This window comes from Bombus bifarius, unplaced genomic scaffold (genome assembly GCF_011952205.1).
Source record: "Bombus bifarius isolate JDL3187 unplaced genomic scaffold, Bbif_JDL3187 scf7180000009125, whole genome shotgun sequence".
Taxonomy (NCBI): Eukaryota; Metazoa; Arthropoda; class Insecta; order Hymenoptera; family Apidae; genus Bombus; species Bombus bifarius.
In genome coordinates, this window is record NW_022884914.1 from 7,523,600 (window position 1) to 7,542,411 (window position 18,812).

Sequence of the window (18,812 nt, forward strand, 5' to 3'; positions counted from 1 at the left end):
CTTACCCTTTCTAACTCCGTGAAAAATCGAAATTTATTTCTGACGTGGTTGATCGATGGCTCGATGCCTCTGTCTCGAGAGTTAAGCCGAGTTTGCATTGTACCTGGTACTCGCGCCAAAAGGAACTGTTCTTTAAACTTACATCTTTTAGGTTAGGAATATCATTCTGTTTCGATGGAGTCTGTGTATGTATATCGAGTGCAACCTCAAAAGAAGGTGATAGATGTTTATTTCAAGTGTTTTAAAAATTGTTTTAAATAATACCTATGGTGCTGATTACCAATGACTACTAGAGCGTCACTGAAAGATTGGAGCTGGTCACAGACGATGACTATTGCGGTCAACGTTAAAATATATGGGGTAATAGTCAAATCATATGTTGAAACTATACTATATCAGTTGAGGTTATGATGTCATTTTCAATCGAATAAGTCTTCGAAGGAATTCGTCTTGAGTAAGCAAGTCGTTTTAATTATTTTAAAATAATGAAAAATATAAAAAATATAAGGTAGTAAAGGTATAGCGGTGAGGTAATCTTATACACTTTGGAGTATTATCCTTTGCAGTTCTTTAAAATTTATATACATATATTAGAAACTCAATGGGGAGAAAATAATCCTATCTGTATCTAAATGAATAAGTTAGGATTTACTTAGATTTGTATCTTCGAATGGAAAGTGACCACACAGATGAATAATGTATTAACTTGTAAATGCTAAACGATATTTATCAGGCAGATCTTTTTGTGAGTCCGTTTCGACTGATTTCAAAATCTAAACTTTTATAATAGTTCAGTTTCATAAAAAAACCACTCACCTAAAACATCACATTTTGTCCACTCTAACCAATTAAATTACATCCTGTTTGCTTAAATTGCCATATTTTATCATGTACCGTAAACTCCGCAAACTATTCTTAAACATCGAATACCTTAAATCAACTCGTGGAAGCATTGACGTGCAATTAAGAACGATTTCCCATAAAATAGTCGTGGGGACAAATCGTTGGTGGAGTATCAATGAATCGCGAGACATGAAGTGCACGCGCACGCGAGCAGACGACGAAGATGCGCAAGCGCAAAATATCCCGCGTGTCGAGTCAGGGTTATCGAGGGTTATCGAAGAGAAAGCCCGTTCGTGTAGCTCGTTGCCTGACCGATTTACGGTGACGTGAGTCTCCTCTGGGTCCCGTTCCATTAAAATACACTACTGTCCACGTACAGGATGTAATACAATATATAAGACCCACGTGAAAGATAGATAAGTAATAGAAAAGGTGTTGTAAATTCGTATATTTTAATTTGAGATTTATTATATTTTATTCGTTATATTTTGATATAAATTGCTTTTCGAGTTTTAATACATTAGTATATTGTAATAGTTTGTTTGATAGAAATATTACATTATTAAGAAAAAGATTTTAACCTTAACAAGTAAGAACCAGTAATATTACACGTATTTACAAACACGTATTTATCTGACTTCTGAGTTTCTTAAGTTACATTATATTATATAACACAATTACATCGTAGCGTTAAACTGTATCACGATCGTGATACGCCTTGTATGTATACGTCGAATGTTTTCCCTAATATTACAGTAAAGCAGCCATTAAAAAGGATAACAATAGGAGAATTGTTCAATTGGAATGGTTTTTGCTATTGTTTAACCTTTTCTCAATTTCTTTCTTCTTTTCCGTTTTCTTATACTTTTTAGTTTTTATTTGTTACTTGTGAAAGTTCAATTAGTTTGAATGTGGGAAATTGAGAATGTGGGATATACTGGTTGCTGGAATATATGAGAATTACATTACGTTTTTAGGCTGTCTGGTTGAACATCATAATTTTAAGATATTATTAGAATCATGTTCTATTTTTTATATGTATATATATAAAATATGGTTTAGATTGGGATATAGCATCTATTCAAAATTACATAGACGAAAAATGTTAACATAAACCCATAATGAAAGATATAAGTAGCACATAAAAGTAGTAGAAATAAATAATAGCAGAGACGAACAGTAGTAGAAACATAGACAAGACTGACGAAAGATGTATGTACAGACATAGTTATCTAATAGCGTTATAGCAGGTTTCTTCCTTATCACGATTTCTAACAATTGAATATCAAACAAAGTTTAAGGTTCGATATCCACATACTAATTTAAAACTTTGAAAAAGAAAATTTAATGTGTTCCAATTTAATAAGACAAAATCAACCCAGTTTTGTCGACGGATGGTTACGATCAGCCACGCTGTAAGGGAAGAGGAAGGAAGGGAAAGGAGAGAGGCCGTTAACCTAAATATCTCGACCAGATCTGACTAAGCATCGGTGCACATCCTCTCACGCGCGTTATTATCGCGATCACCCGGTTCTCAGATAATGTTTCCCCTCTCGGCACGTTTTCCTCTACTTTCAGATAACTAATTAAACAAGTCCGCAACTCTCCTTTCACACGATCGCGCGAAATTCTTCAGAAAATTTCTATTTCGTCGTCCAACATTAGAACGGAAGAATGGGGGGGGGGGGGGAGCGAGGATAGTTTAGGTTAGGTGTACAGGAATAGTTCTTTCACGAAAGCGGCGAAAAGCTATCCGCCGATTGAGCGACGTGATCTCTTGATTAGATGATGAACGAAAGGAAGGTGAAAGATGAAAAGTGAGAGCCAATGAGAGAAAGAGAGGGGAAGGGGAGGAGAGAAATGTCTATCCTTGTTTCTCAGTGAATCGAATAAAAGTGGAAAGTGTATTGTTATTCTTATTAGAATAAGAACTTGTCAGGGAATCGATTAAGTGTGTTAAACTCGGCCGCGTGAAGGTTAGGTTTCTTGCGTATGAGATGTCGTTTCACCAAGGTTTGATTATCATTTATTATATTTTGTTCCATCGTCAATTGTTATCGCCTTATGTTAATCGCTTATTAATCTCATACCGTTTCAGTTTAAGCTTTAGGTTAATATTTCTGTTAATAAAGTACAATGTGTATCTAAAGAGGCTGCTGCAATAAGGAGGCAACTTCACATTCCTGTGATTTGAGTAAACAGAAGTAGAGCAAAGATGATCTAGAAATCAAGCATATTTTGCTTATCGCATCAGGCGCTACGGCTAATTCAATGTTTGTATATATTGAAATTTCCGCTCTGATTCGGTCGTATCCGCATATCTATTCTCCACTTGAGACTGAAGTGTATAGCACTTTTTTTCAATCCCCTCGAACACGTGTCCTTCCGTTTTGAACAGCGTTGATCCGCTCGGATCTGTGTCACTTCACTTCGAACAGCTAGGATTCCGGCTTCAAACAAGTTCGACTTGTAGCATTCTATTTGCAGCAACTTAAATTTACGCCAACCGATTCTGATCGTGTGTTCCGCTAATATGAAAAATAAATGACAAAATACAAGACATCTATAGGTTACCTTGCTTCTCTTCTGAACCTTTTTCCTTTCTTTCGGAATCGGTAACATCTTAGTTACTCATCTCAGCTCGGTAGGTCAAGCGTGTATCTTCTGTGGTCTTCCTGCTTCATTCACTTTCTTCACATAATCTCACTGGTAAGTGTTATTTTTAAAAACATACTATTATTACTAAACAATATAACATTCATTGTTCATCTCATTATTTAATTGACCATGAGAAAAATTTGCTAAAGTTATAGTTGTATCTAGATGGAGAATCTTTTCTTAGACGATACCTTTTAATATTACAAACATAACTTAACTGGTCATTCCACAAGGGTGTAATTTCTTCCTTCCTTTTATACCATTCCGTAATACGAAAAAGAAAATTAACAGTACTTCTGTACCAACTTTAAAAAGTTAAATGCGTAGATATATACATACCTACATCAGTTTCAGTTAATCTCGAGCAAAATTCCCGCCATTCCAGAATACATTCCGGAACTCGAGGAATACCATTTTATTGCCCATACCGTGTTACAATTAAGCACATATATTCACAAATAGCATGGAATAAATAATGCATAATAATAACCGTATCATTGAAAAATCATTTCCACATTTTTCGGCATTCAATAAAAAATATCAAACATTTAATGTTCACGTGCTTTATATAAAATCGTATTTCGGTAAAACTGTTTCGACTAACTTGGAAAATGACAAAATCTATTTCCTGTGGCTTCTGCTCATTCTGCTCAAACACGAAATGAAACATTCAGTAGGCAACTATGAGGTTGATGGAGGGTTTTTATTTGTCCAGAACCGGTATGATTGAAATGTAATTTTACACACTTGTTCATTGGCCCCTGAGATCTGTGTTAAGAGTTCATTTTAGCGGTGCTTCGAGTGGTTTGTGAAGGTTTTATAAGATTTTCAGTTGATCGAATAAGTGATGATTTTTATGAAATAAAATAACATCGATATAATATTTGGTTGGTTATCATTAAGGAATACGAATACAGTAGCAAACGCAATATATTATGAATAACGGCGAACTGACTTTCATTTTCACTACAGTTTGGCTAAAAGTTACCTAACAATGAAAAATAAAAACACGATGGACCACTATCATGGATAAAATACATGAACTACCTAATTTCCTAAAAGTTGTTGGTATTATTAATCAAAAGTTGTAATAAACTACACCAATCAATCTCTTCAGCGAAATAACTAGTTTCATGAATTACTTGCATGAGTTGGTCACATAAGATACCTATCTAGTGCATTTATATGTAGTAACAGTAGATTAATTCTGTACTGAATCTTACTTTCATCATCATTTGTAGTTAAAAAAAAGCATTTATTACAGGATGTATGTCTATTAAAATTTTCTTTGATACAGCACTATACGTTTCAAGTTTCTGACTTCTTTTTTAGAACACCATACGTTGTAGAGTGTTTAATTGGAAGAAGATGACCTTAGCCCTCGGTTAAATGAAAGAATGAGTCAGGCTTAATTCATAATTACTGAATGAATGAGTCAAGTTTCAGAAGAACGTGGGCTTTGTATTAGATTTTAGTTCCTTTGTTTCATCCACGAAAATATAGATTTATATAAAAATTCGTAGTCAAAGGAAATAAATTATTTGTAAACAAAAATCTTTCCAATTTGACTCAAGGCAATTTATTCTCGACCAGTAGAAATTTTCTCATTTTCATTGGAAACTCGAAACTGCAAAATTCATTCCTGTCTCATTATAATACATAGTATACTATAATTTTATAGAGTGGTCCATTTATTATACAAAGTAGGTAACTAGAATAATTTCTAACACAAACGTTGCGTAAGCATGATGCAATGACAATTTTTGTTACAATTATAAACTACAACGTATGGTGCCGCTAGAGGAAGGCACGGTTCGGTAATTAATTTAATATCCTCCGGTTGGAATGGTTGTCGCCCTTGACACCGGAGTTTCGCCAGATGAGCACGAACAATATACGCCTTGAACTCTTCCTTTACAAAACCTTTCTTGTGGAGGGCACGTTATATTATAGATTAAAGACTTCCGCCGTTGTTTGCGTGCGTTCTCGGAAAGGATGCATCAGCCACGAATAAAGTGATGGGCCGAAACGTGCCGTTTGTTCATTGAAGGGGTATTCAGGGAACCGATAATTCAGATAAATTTAATTGGCCTTTAATTAGCGGCTCAGGCGATATGGAGGAGAAAGATGGCGTTGTTTCACTGCGACGAAAGTGAATTTATGAATGAAGAGTCATACAGTTCTCCCCCTGGAATGTAACAGTGACGTTGAAGAAGAGAAGATGAATTGAAATGATGGTTTTGTGAGATCTTCTTCTCTTTCCTGCTTCTTCTATGCCTATCTTGGAATTCTTATTTAATCAGTTAATGAAGATTTAAGTTGATTATTAAATTAAGTACATGTCAAGTTCCTTTTTGCATTTCTGATTCATTAGAAAATTTTGTTCAAATTGGCAGTTTAAAGGAAGAGATTAAAACATATATTTTCCAACAATATAACGAACAAATGGATCTATTTGTAATAAATCGCGATGCATTATTAGATAAAAAGAAATCATTGTCTGAATTAATATACCGCGAATTGAAAGGTGATATCGTGTACATTTTCCAAACACGGAATTAACTTTAGGTTTAATAATAATACCGCGTACATAGCCTATGTTCGCGTACACGTAGAATGCAGTTCATAAAGGGGGGAAAAAACGAAGACCGGTTTGTCTAGGGAGTAAAATTACCTTATGACTTTCACGCGAATTTATCACGGGCGTATTTCAACGGGAACAACGCTATTCGTGATCAATTAGAACGTTTTATTATCTGTACTGGGCGTTATTGTTTCTTCAATAACGACAAATTAATATTTTTATACTCTCCATTTTACTTATTTTTTTCAACTGAGTTGCACTTTATTATTTCTTGAGCAATTTCCTAGTTTAAGAAATATATAGATCTGTGCTTACTCGATCATTTCTTTTTTAAATATAAAACACTAAAAATTTCTTGTAACTTTGTTTAGGCAATTTATAGGCAATTTTTAGAGATTAAAAATCAAATACAAAATGGTTTTAGAATAAATAAAAAAGAAAGGTATTTGAAAATCATAGTATTCTCTGATAAAAGTATATCTAAAAGAATTTTGGTCTACGCTAATTATACTTGGAAAACACCTGAGAATCTTCCTCGACATTGTTTAAGGTACCGGAAACTGTTAACATTATCCGGTTGCTTTCTTCCATTATGTATTTTCTTCTTCATTTCGTGACCTCCAAAGCATAAATTATATTATGTGCATCGTTTAAATTCATTTTGGAATTGTTATGTTTTTTTCCATCATTTATTTTTCTAATTTATATCTATACGTTTCCTTCTATACGATGTTGCATTGTTTGTCTCGTATTGTTTTAAGGGCCATAAAACTTATAATTGGAGCAGCTGCTTCATCAAAGCTTTCTGCCCTAACGTGTCTTAATTAACTTGAATTCGTTGAACTCCGTCATCCCGGGGTTCCGAGCATGATCTTATGTCTCAATTCTTCACCATTTATCTACGTATGAGCGAAAACAATTTCAAACTTTATATATAAATTCGATAAAAAAAGAATAATTTTTCATACAACGGTACATTTACAAAAGTAGAACCGTTCATGAAACGTTCCTATCTCCTTTCATTCACGCGCCATTCCGTTGCTATGTTTCCTAACATGACCAGTTAACAGTTTACGCCCTTCAATCGCGATAAACGCGGTTTTTGCATAGAGAAGGGATCGGCCGAGTGCGATGAAAGGATCGAAAACAAGTAACGTATACAAGAATCGTCACGGGATGTGGTTAGGGCGATTCGAGTACACGGTCATAGGAAGTAGGATGGTCGGCGGAAATTCTCCCCCGAAACAAACGTAGCAAACTCAAACGCTTCGTCTGCATATGTATACAGTAGTATGCATGTATATACATATGTAACACGTACTATATGGTGGGGCTTCTAAAGACACTGTTCGTTTGCACTCTCCTGTTTCCTACGCTCTCTGTCCGGTGAAAAGAGCATAACAGTTTACAAGTGGCAGCCAGCACTTAACCATGCCACGGAGCGGGACAAGAAACTAGCGCCGCGTGCGTGATAGCCGATCGCGAATTAAAGTGGAACGCTCAGCGTTTAATCTTGTTCTATTGCGAGACGTTTTGTAGAGAACTCTACGCATTCGTGTCCGCTGTTGTCATTCTCACCGTTACAGTTTCAATTGTAACATCTATTCAATTGTACAGTTACAGTTGCTCTTATTCTTTCGTAATTGTCATTTTGCTCACTTCTAATAGCTTCTTGCGATATATAATATTGTGCCTTAAGAGGACGGATTGAACATTCGAAAGTGTAAAAGAGTTCGACATGCAATTGTTGCTCGATGTTGTAATCGTCGTTTGATTGTGCAGTCGTGAAGGTTATTGTGATTTGTGAATGAAAGAGAAGGCGTGAAGTGAAAAGATGCGATCGATGAAAGTGTAAAGTGATTTAGTGTGGAATTGTCCCTTATCGTTTCTGTTGAATCATAATATTCTTGGGTTTTGATTAATTGTCATATCGTAAATGTTTCAAGTAAGCACGGTCTGGCACGAGATATGACTGTTTAAAAAGCAAAGTGATCTTTCTTATTCATAACATTTTTGCGTATTTAAAATAAAGTATCGTGTTATTTTTTTTTTTTAGTAAAGTATTTTATTTTTAATATACGTATATTTGTCAAATTACTATAAATATGACTAGAGTGATACGCAACATTCCTCTAGATTGCAAGTCGTGATTGATTCTAGACTGGATTTAAATTTAAATCTGCAATTGAAAGTAAATCCTGTTAATATTGAATTTTCTTAAAAACAATCAATTTATCGAATCAGCTAGTTTACCAACCATGAATTTTTCTCCTAAAACATAACATCTTACAGTTAGTATCTGTAGCTGCGCGTAAGTCATTAAATTTTATTTATCTTTAACTTTTTCAAACAGTATTTCCAAGACATGCATAATCCAAATGACTGAACAATTTTATGAAATCGCATAATAAGTCAACAACTTCACAATCAAGCGAGGTAGAGAAATAGGTTCATACAAAGTATAAAATGATCTTTATAAAGTAATCTGCGGATGAGCTCTAATAGGTTGGTGGACGTTGCTAGAAATTGGAGATATTTCATTTGGAATCAATTTTCCACGGAGCAGAACGGTGAAAGTCTGGAGCGCGAATGCGCGTAATTGGTCTCTTATATTCTATGTTTGGCATTCTGGCGAGCATTTCGTACAATTTCTCACGAATTCTTGGATAACGAAATTTCTGCCGGTCAGAAATGGGCTTACCTTCAAATAAACGCCAGTCTCTCTTGCGAATCGCGTTCTGTATGGAAGACTTTAGTAAACTGTTGAGGATTTGAATATTGTTTGAGCAATTATTTAAGTTCTGATTATTATTCGGTTGATATTTTCAAGAATTATACGAGTTTTAACATTATGGTTATCGTAAGCATTCTGAATATCTTTCAAAATTGTTTGAACATTATTTAATATCAGTCGAGTACCTTACAACCCTTTTCTACCATTGTATTCTATCTTAACCTAAAAAACAAAGTACTAAAATTTGAGACAATTTTTACAATCATCGTTTCACCGTTCTGTTCCATCAAACATCTTCTAACCTTAACCTAAAAAGGAAGACAACCAAGAATTCTCCGCATAATTTGAATTACCGCTCCCTTCATACAGAAACATAAATCATATCACGGAAACGTGCGAAGGTGACATTTATTGTCAATGCCTGTCCCCCATTACTGAAAAAAAGTAAAGAACACGCAAAGAGAAAAAGAAGGAAAAAGAAAGAAAGGAAGACGTTCTCACGCGATAAACGTCGAAGCTCCCGCTTTCGTGATACTGTTACGTGGTGCCCGGGGGGTAAAGAAGCAACGAAAGGAAAGTGATACGGGAGCCGTGCTCTATTCGCCGACATTGCGGTCCGCGGAGGAAGTGCACGCGTTTCACCTGCTGATCCCGTCGCCGCAGACCATAGTGTTTTCAGTCGCGTGCCGGAACGAGGACAGGTCAAAAACCACGCAAAACCACGCTGATAATTCTTAGTGATTCGCTGTTACTTAAACGCGATTTACTTCATTAATAGATTGTGGATGATTAGACAAATTTATATTCCGGTAATTATGCAATTTAGTGGCAATTTCCCAATTGCGTTCTCAATTACTAAACGGCAATTGTGATTTTTGTTTGTGATTTTCTGAATGGATTATTGAATGCATTTTGTAATTTGAAGTTGCCCGTGATATCTGTGAGCAGAGGTGACTTAAATTGCATTATAAAATAATCTGTAGTTGATTGCAAAATTTATTGGAGTACTCTTTTGACTTGTACCAAGAAATATCGCATTATCGTAAGTCAATTCAAATTATTTAATCAAGGTACATACGTGCATCGCTATAATAAAGTTAAAATCAGTGAAGTTCATTAATATAAAATCATTTATTCAAAACCGTTCGTTAATAAAATATAAAATCGATCGAAATTCGTGGGTCTAAAAAGATCAGTGAACTTTTTCAATGATATAACATCACAAAAGCGACTCTCCCAGTTCACGTCTGCAAAAAATTATCTCCTCCCACTCGCTGTACTCAAAGAACCCAAGAAACCCATGAATCCTCCATGAATCAGCGTCTGTTACCAACAAATTACTCAGCAAATTCTCGCTCCCTCCGCATCGAGGAAAGCATTTCATCATCCTGATAACCAGAATCATTCGCCGAATAACCAACAAAAAGCAGGCAGTCAGCGGACATCCTCTCAGATACCGACCACTCGACCACTGTATACTTAGAATACCCCGTTTCCGGTTACAAACCATTCCCTTGATACATCTGTCCGACTTAATTTTTCCCCCATCACACAACCAAACCAAGGAACTCGACGACGAAATGCATTTACGTGAAAGCATCGGATGACATGCCATTGACGGAACGAAGATCATGCAACAAGAAGGATTGCAAATGCGTGATATGTCGTGAACTGACCAACTACAGGATGCCTGGTAACCTAGAGGCTCCACCTCGTCGCGAGGGCGTCAACTTCATCCTGCGTCGCGCCCTGCCTTTTACTAGTAAATCACCGTCTAAAGAATGGTTAAATATAGGTAATAATATACCCAATTCTGGTGACCCTAAAGATGGTACCGCGATGGAAGAAATTAATCACAGGGAAGAAATGGAGGGTACGATGATACCGGTAACCGGCTGTAACATTAAAAAGAGTGACAAGGAGATAGCTCATAAGACTGTGATCTACTTCGGTGATACGAATCAGAGACCAAATCACAGATTCAACGGTAAGGAATCTCCAGCTCAATTAACGAACAAAGGCGAGTTAAAAATAATGGAGTCGAAGAAGGAAGAGCAAGTTGCTGATGGTCTAGAGGACGAAAGGTGTGGTGGAAAGGGACAAAACGAGAGGCAACGGTCCACGGCGAGTCTGGTAGAGGAAGAGGACGTCAAGGTCACGCACGAAATCGTGGTGAACGTCAGCCCTAGCAGGGAGGACGTGCTGAAGATCGAGGAGGATGAAAGCCAGGTCGAGGATTATTGGTCCTTGCCGGGGGACAACACCGGGTTCAAGGCAGACTGGAGCTTCGTTCAACAGTGGCGCCTGAGGGGGTAAATCAAGCGAGCATTGCGTTTACCATGACGATGAAAAATGAGCATGTTACCCGTGAGGCCCGCATATGGAATTCGCGTAACCGCTTGGCGGTTCGGTCTTCGTCGTATTTAACGGTTTTTGCGGAAACTTATAAGTGGTCGCGGGAAATGGATTGTGAGGTTTGATGGACGACACACGGTCGGTGTTTCGCTCATGGTCCGTTGGATGAAATGAAGTTATGATGGAAAAGTTTAAATTATCCGGTCAGTTTGAGTATTTTTATGAGAAGCTTCGACAAATTTTTATGTTAGTTTTAGATAAATTCCAAGTTTGTATAAGTTTCCATCGATAGTTGAATTTTCAGATTTTAGAAAGGCAATTATTACTCGAACTTCCTTTCATCTCATCCATTTGCAATTGTTTTTTGCCTTTGGAAATTTATAAACAGCTAATAAGATTCACTAACGCGATACGAAGTTAACTAACAATAAGAAACGCAAAAAATTGAAAATATTTCAGACTACAATCTGGTAGATTATTTAAAATCTTTTTTTTTTAATCGTAGTTAATTAAAAACGTATAATTGAGGCATCCATAGGTGGAACAGATGCTTTGTATGTAGAAATTGGTTGCTGAGGTAAAACTAGTTATAACAGAGCATAGAGATCGGTATAATAAAACATTTTAACAACAGGTATAAAAAACACAATTTAGCAGTATTAACAATTTTAATTGCATCGCTATGTACAAATAAATTATTTGTATAAAATAAATTAATCGAAATACGCATGTGCTATAGATAGAAAAAATGTCCGTGATAACTGCAATGATCTTTTAAATAGAAATCATTATGGTTATAGTTTTTGTCAGTTATCACGTTTTTTTAACCTATTTTGATCGAATACCCGACTCTAAAAGAACAAATTATTCTCACCGGGCATAATTGGGTAAGCCCCTGTGAATGAAACGTTTATCAGCTGCAGCGCTCCTCCTCGCGACTATCTGTAATTGCATTAAGGGCGCGTTTCCACTGGTCCGCATGAAACACGCGCATGCGGAACAGTTCAAGTAAAAAGCAGGTGCATGATTCGGAGGCTTGCACGTACCACGAATATTAATTTATATCGAGTGAGTCACGCGATTTAAACATACGAAGATCACAGGAAAAGGCACGATAAGTATATCTTTATTAGTCGCTTTCATTGTAATATCACTTTGTAAGACTAAAAATAACTGAAATATTATTTATTGAACTACGCTTGCTATATTATTTGCAAATTCGTTCCGGAGATGAAATATTTATTTTGTAACTTCAATGGTGGGATGGTGGCGTAATTTGAAGATTAAATAAGTATAATTTCCATCGGCTTTTTCCTGTTAGGAGGGTAGACTAGTTTGCTTGATGATGAGCATTAGACGGGAAGAAAAGGGATATTATATCCAAACGTGAAAGCTTACTGTCATTATATAATACAAGTTTTGTTTTTCTTTGGTTTTGTTATCATTAGTTGTACACGAGTTCTATTGAAGATTGTGTTACTGATTTAGGGAAACAGAGGGTGTGTTTATATCATTCGTTAACGGTATTAAGTACAATTTTAATTTCAGAGGAAATGGTAAATAAAAGTGTGAAACTTGTTTCACCAGAACATTACTCTTCTAGGTCAGTTAGTATCTGTGAAATTAGTACACTGTGCAGCATTTACTTTTATATTTAATATAGTATACACAAATAGTATAAAAAGGTTAGAATACTGCATACCTAAGTTACTTTGAAATCTGCACAAATTTCACAATAAAACTTAACAATCAATCCTCGTACCTTGCACCATTAACCCTTTATATACATTGATTTACTAGTAGAAACCAGTCGATGTCGATTTGTCTCCTCTCCCCTGCATCACAGCTACATCAACATTATTCAACCGGCAATGTATATAATTTCCTAGAAAATTTCCATTAATCAAGTCACTTTTACTTAATGTTAATCCATTAAATCTTTATCCATGTGGCTCTCGAACTAAAGGTTGGAATTTACCCTTTTTCAACGACTTCAAACTCAACGTCAAAATACACACCTGTACGTACGATGGAAACGCGACCTAATGGGAAACACGCAAGCTCCGTCGCTTACGCAGAAACCGGCTCGTACGATTAATTACAGGCCCGGGAGGATCGCCAAGAAGACGACCGTAGATTTTTGGAACGCGATACTTTTCTCTGAATTCGAAACAAATCGAATTTATTTCCGAGTCGGGTCGTTTGCTCATCGAGAAAGAATTTGAAGCGCGTGGACGCCCTACGCGACCAACAATAGCGAGAAACAAAGAGGTCACAATCGAGATACACGAAACACATGTAGACCATGATCTACCTTTCCCAAAACTTATCGAGCACGTGAATCTCTTGCTATTTTCATACGGCTACAAATATTGTTAATTTGTACGCTTGAGCCGTGTTCATGTGTTCATTCGTGATTCGTTCGCATGCAATCCTAGGTTATATAATATTAGGGCAATACCGGGCATAAAAAAATCAACAAATATGTAAGAAACAACAACTCATAACTTTTATCGACCGCTTTTATCGTTCGAGCGCTACACGAACCAATTTCCGTGAATAGAGAGCGCTTTTAATGAATCAATGAAACAGATGGGGTTAACGATTAGGCTGTGTAAACAATTATGTATCATGCAATTTACGAATGAAAGTATTATATATCATTGTATAATACATATTGTATATATAAATATTCAGTTAATCCTAATATAGAACAAAAACAACAAACCTCAAATAATCAAAAGCATACGATAAGCGATAAATATCATTCATCACGATATTACATCAGAATACATAAATTATTACATATATTTCGATGCAGTGATCTTTCATAATATTCTATTATATTTATCTCTCCAATCTCTGATGAAGACATTGAATACTTTTGTTGCTCCATAGATTCTGAATTCATTCGAGAACGTGATTTCTTTCAAAGCTAAATCGTTCTAACGGAATACGCGGTAACCAAGTATTTTTTCAATGTTCTTGCTTTTTCAAGGCGCAGTGGAAAAGAAAGATCGAACTGGCACGGGCTTCGCTGGATTATAATTATTTGGCGGGCAATTAACGAGAAACTTGCCTAACAGGATATCGAATAACGTGGCCCCCCGTATATGCTCTACACGCGCAGCTAATGTGTAGTAATAGTAGACTTTATAGAACAGTAGTTTATTTGATTATATCAATGTAGATAATCATATAATTTAATATTTTTTGGTTAATTAGTTAAATTATTTAATTATGAATTCTTTTGGGAAGGAATATCCACTTCTTCGAAAAGATAGTATATGAATTAATTTACGTATTGTATTTACGTAAATTACGTATGAATTAAATTACGGATATTTATGCATTTGTGGAAAATTTTCAAAATTTAAATGTGCTAAATTTATTTCAAAAATTTGAAATGATCTAAAAAATTTTTATAGACCGGCCGGTGGCAGTGGACGAGAATTGTACTGTCCTCCATACTCGAAGGACTTCACGGAAAGTTCTCCAAAAAACGGTGTTCATAATATGGTTCACATGGTGGCAGAAAGGGACACAGACAGCGTTGCTCCAACGCCAACGCCTCAACATCCCCATCACTCTCAACACTACCATCTTAGTTTACATGAAATTCGCGCGCTTCAGGTATTTTAATGTCCTTTTTGCAATCTGAGTATTTTTTAATTCATCCATCCATTCATTAGTGTTGTGATAGTGATATGAACGTGGTATTCGACTTTCCATTCTCATTCTCAAGAACTTAATCATTACACAATTCTAAAGATACTAATACTCCAACAATCTACTCCTTATTCCTTATATTCCTTCTTCACCATCCATCATCATCTCACGATATATTATCATGATGTTGAAGAGCAAACGCTATAAAATATGAACATCTTTTGTAGAGGCGACCAGAATGTACCGGTAATAGTTCATCAGATGAAAATCGATCGTCAGGACATGCAAGCATGTCGGACACAGGTGGCCACACGAGTAGCAGTTCACCACCGCATCGTCATCATAGGGCACACAGTCCACAGCAGCTGAACTCTGTGCCAGAAGACGATCGTTTATCGGCCTCGGTTACTCAGAGAAATGGCAGGAATAGATCTGGACAGAATCGTAACAGACACAGAGCTACACCCGCTAAGGTGTGCTTTTTGCATAGAAATCCATTGTTGATAAAAATCATTACCTTAAATTTCTTTTTCCAATAACTATATTGTAGTTACAGGTGCCATGGTCAGGTTCTGGCTTAGAAGATATCAAACTAGCAATTCAGCAGCTTACTATGCGTTCCCATAAATCGTCTTCCACCTACTCCTCCTTGAGCGGATCCGAGAGTTCAGAACCAGCTGTAAGGAGACTGATGAGACACTCCAGCCTAGAAACCATAAATACCAACGTAACCAGTGCTGACGAGTTCGTCTGGGTAGACTCTCATAATCGGCTGGTAGAGTTACAGCAATTACCATGGACGCACCACGACGTCCTTCGCGTGTTGCAAAATGGTCGCACTAGAGAACACATGGAGCAAGTCTCTATGGAAACGATACCGCGTCTCTCTTACCTGCTGCAACGGGCGCTGGTTAGAATCGGTCGAGAAACTCAGAGACTGGCTAAACCTGTTGGTCTATGCAGTAAACACGAGGTATACAGCGCATTCAAAATCGTGCTTTGTCCGGCCTTAGCAGATTCTTGTACCAAGGTACGTGAAATAAAACACGTGATTCGTTGATGTGATAATTAAAGATGAGTAAATTGCTAATTTAATATACTAGACATAAATTGCTTATCTAAATACCCTTTATTATCTTATTCATTAATCAATATTAATAGTAATAAAACATATTATGTTACACTGATATTAGCAAAGGCTAAAATTGAGCTGATTAAAATAAATTCGTCATTGTATCTCTCAGGATTCATAAAGGTATAAATTCAACTTTACACCGTAAGCGTTTGATCCGCGTGAATTTAGAAGATGGCGGGTGTCTCCCTGCTTACATAGGAAATAACCCTAAGCGGACAAAGTACAAACTCTGTACTATATAGCCATGCACTAATTTTTATATATGTTTGTTCTATACACGCTTGCTTTAACTAGGAATCACTTACAAGGTAATAATATAGTAATGTAAAAACAGATAATACAATAAAGATAGGTAATGTTATAGTAACATAATGGGCTCATAAAATAGGCTCATATCAGAAAACACTTATTCTAATAGCTAAGTTTGTTTATATTGAATGTATTATATGTAAACAGCAATATTTAAATAATAGTTAGATAATCAATCGAGAAAGTACGACCATAAAACTAGACAACTTCTTGTCCCAGTAATAGACGGGTATTATATTTTGGCGACCTTGAATAACAGACAGATTTCAGGCAAATTATTATTACGTTAGTACAGACATTCATCTACTTATTGTCTTTTTATAGGCCTGCTTGCGTGCTGCAGCGATGTTCGCCGTATCTGGCGATCAATTAAAGCAATCGAAAGCATCTCGATCCGGGCTACAACTACCAGTGGGAAGATTTCTTCGTTGGATGTCTGATGTACGACTAGGAAGAATGATACACGAGTATGCAGCCATATATTTGACCGCTGGAATCGAAAATCTGTTGGAAGAAATACTACTACAATGTATACCGACTGATCCCCATACAACATTGACTGCAACCATGTTGGAACATGCTATTGCAAACAGTGGAGATTTATGGGGTCTTCTGCAACCGTACGCGCATCTAAATGCTGGTCGAACGGCATCAGGTAAAATTATTTTGTTAGGAACTAAGCTAGATAGGCAATAATTATTTACGCGAAAAGTATTCTTGTATTTTCCAACGTGCTAATTAATATTATTTTAAAATTCATTATTTCCCGCTTTAACCATATTATGACCCCATCTACTACTTAATTACTATAGTTAATTACGATTACTAATGTAATTCTTCTCTTTTTTTTACTGTTAACCGATATATTCCAGAACTTATTAAAAAATTCATCAGACAATAAATATTCCTAGTAAGCTTTGAATTTTCTTATATAAATTATTAGCTTTTTAACGTATTAAGTTGTATTATAAATGAAATAAATCGATCATTTAATCCATTTTCTTATCTTAGGAGAATACTCCCATATTCCATAATCTTAGGAGAATCTCATAATGTTCGCAGGTGCACTTGCCATGCCACGTTGGGCCAGTATCAGTTCTCTAAATTCCTCCTCATCATCTCGCAGCGGAAGAGATGCAGCGGGATCAGCGTTAGAACCGTCGCTTTTAACCACCTGCGTAGGATCAATGTCAGAACTGGTAGATTTAATATCAAAAGTAGCTCAAGCAGGACGTTCACCTATACCTTTAACAACCAAGGCATTGAATGCTCTCTTTTATTACATGAGGTGTTCGCAGGTTTGTCCATTTGATCCTAATCTTTGCTCCCCTTTTCTATTGTCTGAACGTAATGTAATAAAACAATATTTATACAGTTGGAACACGGTGAACGAGGTTCCGGGATACAAGAACTCGCATACGAACGAGCGTACGTCGTACTTCCGCCACTAGTTGAATGGCTAAGAGTTGCGACCGCTCATGCAGAACACAGGCACGGTCTAGTTGTGGATCAAGATGACATTAATCAAGCTGCCAGATTGCTATTGCCCGGAGTAGATTGTCCTGTTAGACCGATATGGTAATACATATTAGAATTTACAGAGTGATAAAAGTACCTTGGATACCCTATAAGGCAAGGTCCCAAAATGTAACGTTAACTCTTTAATAAGGTTTTGTAATAAACTTCGTTCACAGCTTCGAGGAAGTTTCAGTCTGCTCGAAGCGCATTGACGATTCTGAATACGTCCGGCTCCTAACTATGGATATGGCCTTCAAGATGCTAACAAGCGGTCGTGCAGATTTAATAGCTCAAGCCATGCCTCTTTTACCGTCAACAAAGATCAACACTGTGAATGATAATGGCTTCACTGCTTTAATGATAGCGTGTATAAACAGTGATGAAACCGCTGTTCTAGCATTGTTAGACGCTGGCGCTGATTTAAACATCGAAAGTCCACCTCCATCCACTGGACAATCAGCGAACACACCTTCCAAGGCTCCAGCAGCTCTAAATGTATCAAATGCTAGAAGTCCAATGACGTCATCTGCTGTAATGACTCCAGGAAAGAATGTGCAGTCTTCAAATTCGTCTTCCAATTCACCTAGTGCCTCTAGTAACGTTTCTAATAGTACATTCTGTAATCAATCTGGATTCAATGCAGAAACGCAACATTGGACTGCTTTAACCTACACGGCGTTGTTAGGACATTGTAATATTGCTAGAATATTATTGGAGAGGGGTGCAGCTGTTGAAGGTGGGGCTAAATTGAGCGAAGATAAATCTACGGTTACACCATTGCAAGCGGCTACGGCATCTGGCAATTATGAAATGGTTGCACTTCTGTTGGCTCATGGAGCTCAGCCGTTTTTATCTACTTTGATAAAAGATTCATTTTCATACTCTGGTTCTGCTCAGCGGGGCTGTTATAGGCAAGTAAAATATTTATTTTAATTTTCCTGATGACAGATCTAATATAGTTTATTATTGTCCAAAGAAGTAGTAAATTATAATTGCTTTGTATTCTT

General features: G+C 36.4%; 1 protein-coding gene across 5 annotated transcripts in view; it reads left to right on the forward strand.

Annotated features, from left to right (window-relative positions):
- The window catches only part of LOC117213588 (ankyrin repeat and BTB/POZ domain-containing protein BTBD11), a 32,418-nt gene that overhangs the window by 11,969 nt on the left and 1,637 nt on the right, over positions 1 to 18,812 (forward strand). For 3 of the 5 annotated variants that reach the window (XM_033459064.1, XM_033459062.1, XM_033459063.1), the window contains exons 3-9: positions 14,603 to 14,807; positions 15,071 to 15,316; positions 15,394 to 15,873; positions 16,612 to 16,942; positions 17,350 to 17,585; positions 17,663 to 17,865; positions 17,982 to 18,716. In XM_033459064.1, coding sequence (XP_033314955.1) covers positions 14,603 to 14,807; positions 15,071 to 15,316; positions 15,394 to 15,873; positions 16,612 to 16,942; positions 17,350 to 17,585; positions 17,663 to 17,865; positions 17,982 to 18,716 — 2,436 coding nt within the window. Of the gene's footprint in view, positions 1 to 10,125; positions 11,132 to 14,602; positions 14,808 to 15,070; positions 15,317 to 15,393; positions 15,874 to 16,611; positions 16,943 to 17,349; positions 17,586 to 17,662; positions 17,866 to 17,981; positions 18,717 to 18,812 lie in introns of those variants that run through there. The other 2 variants (XM_033459060.1, XM_033459061.1) reach the window with 2 other exon arrangements.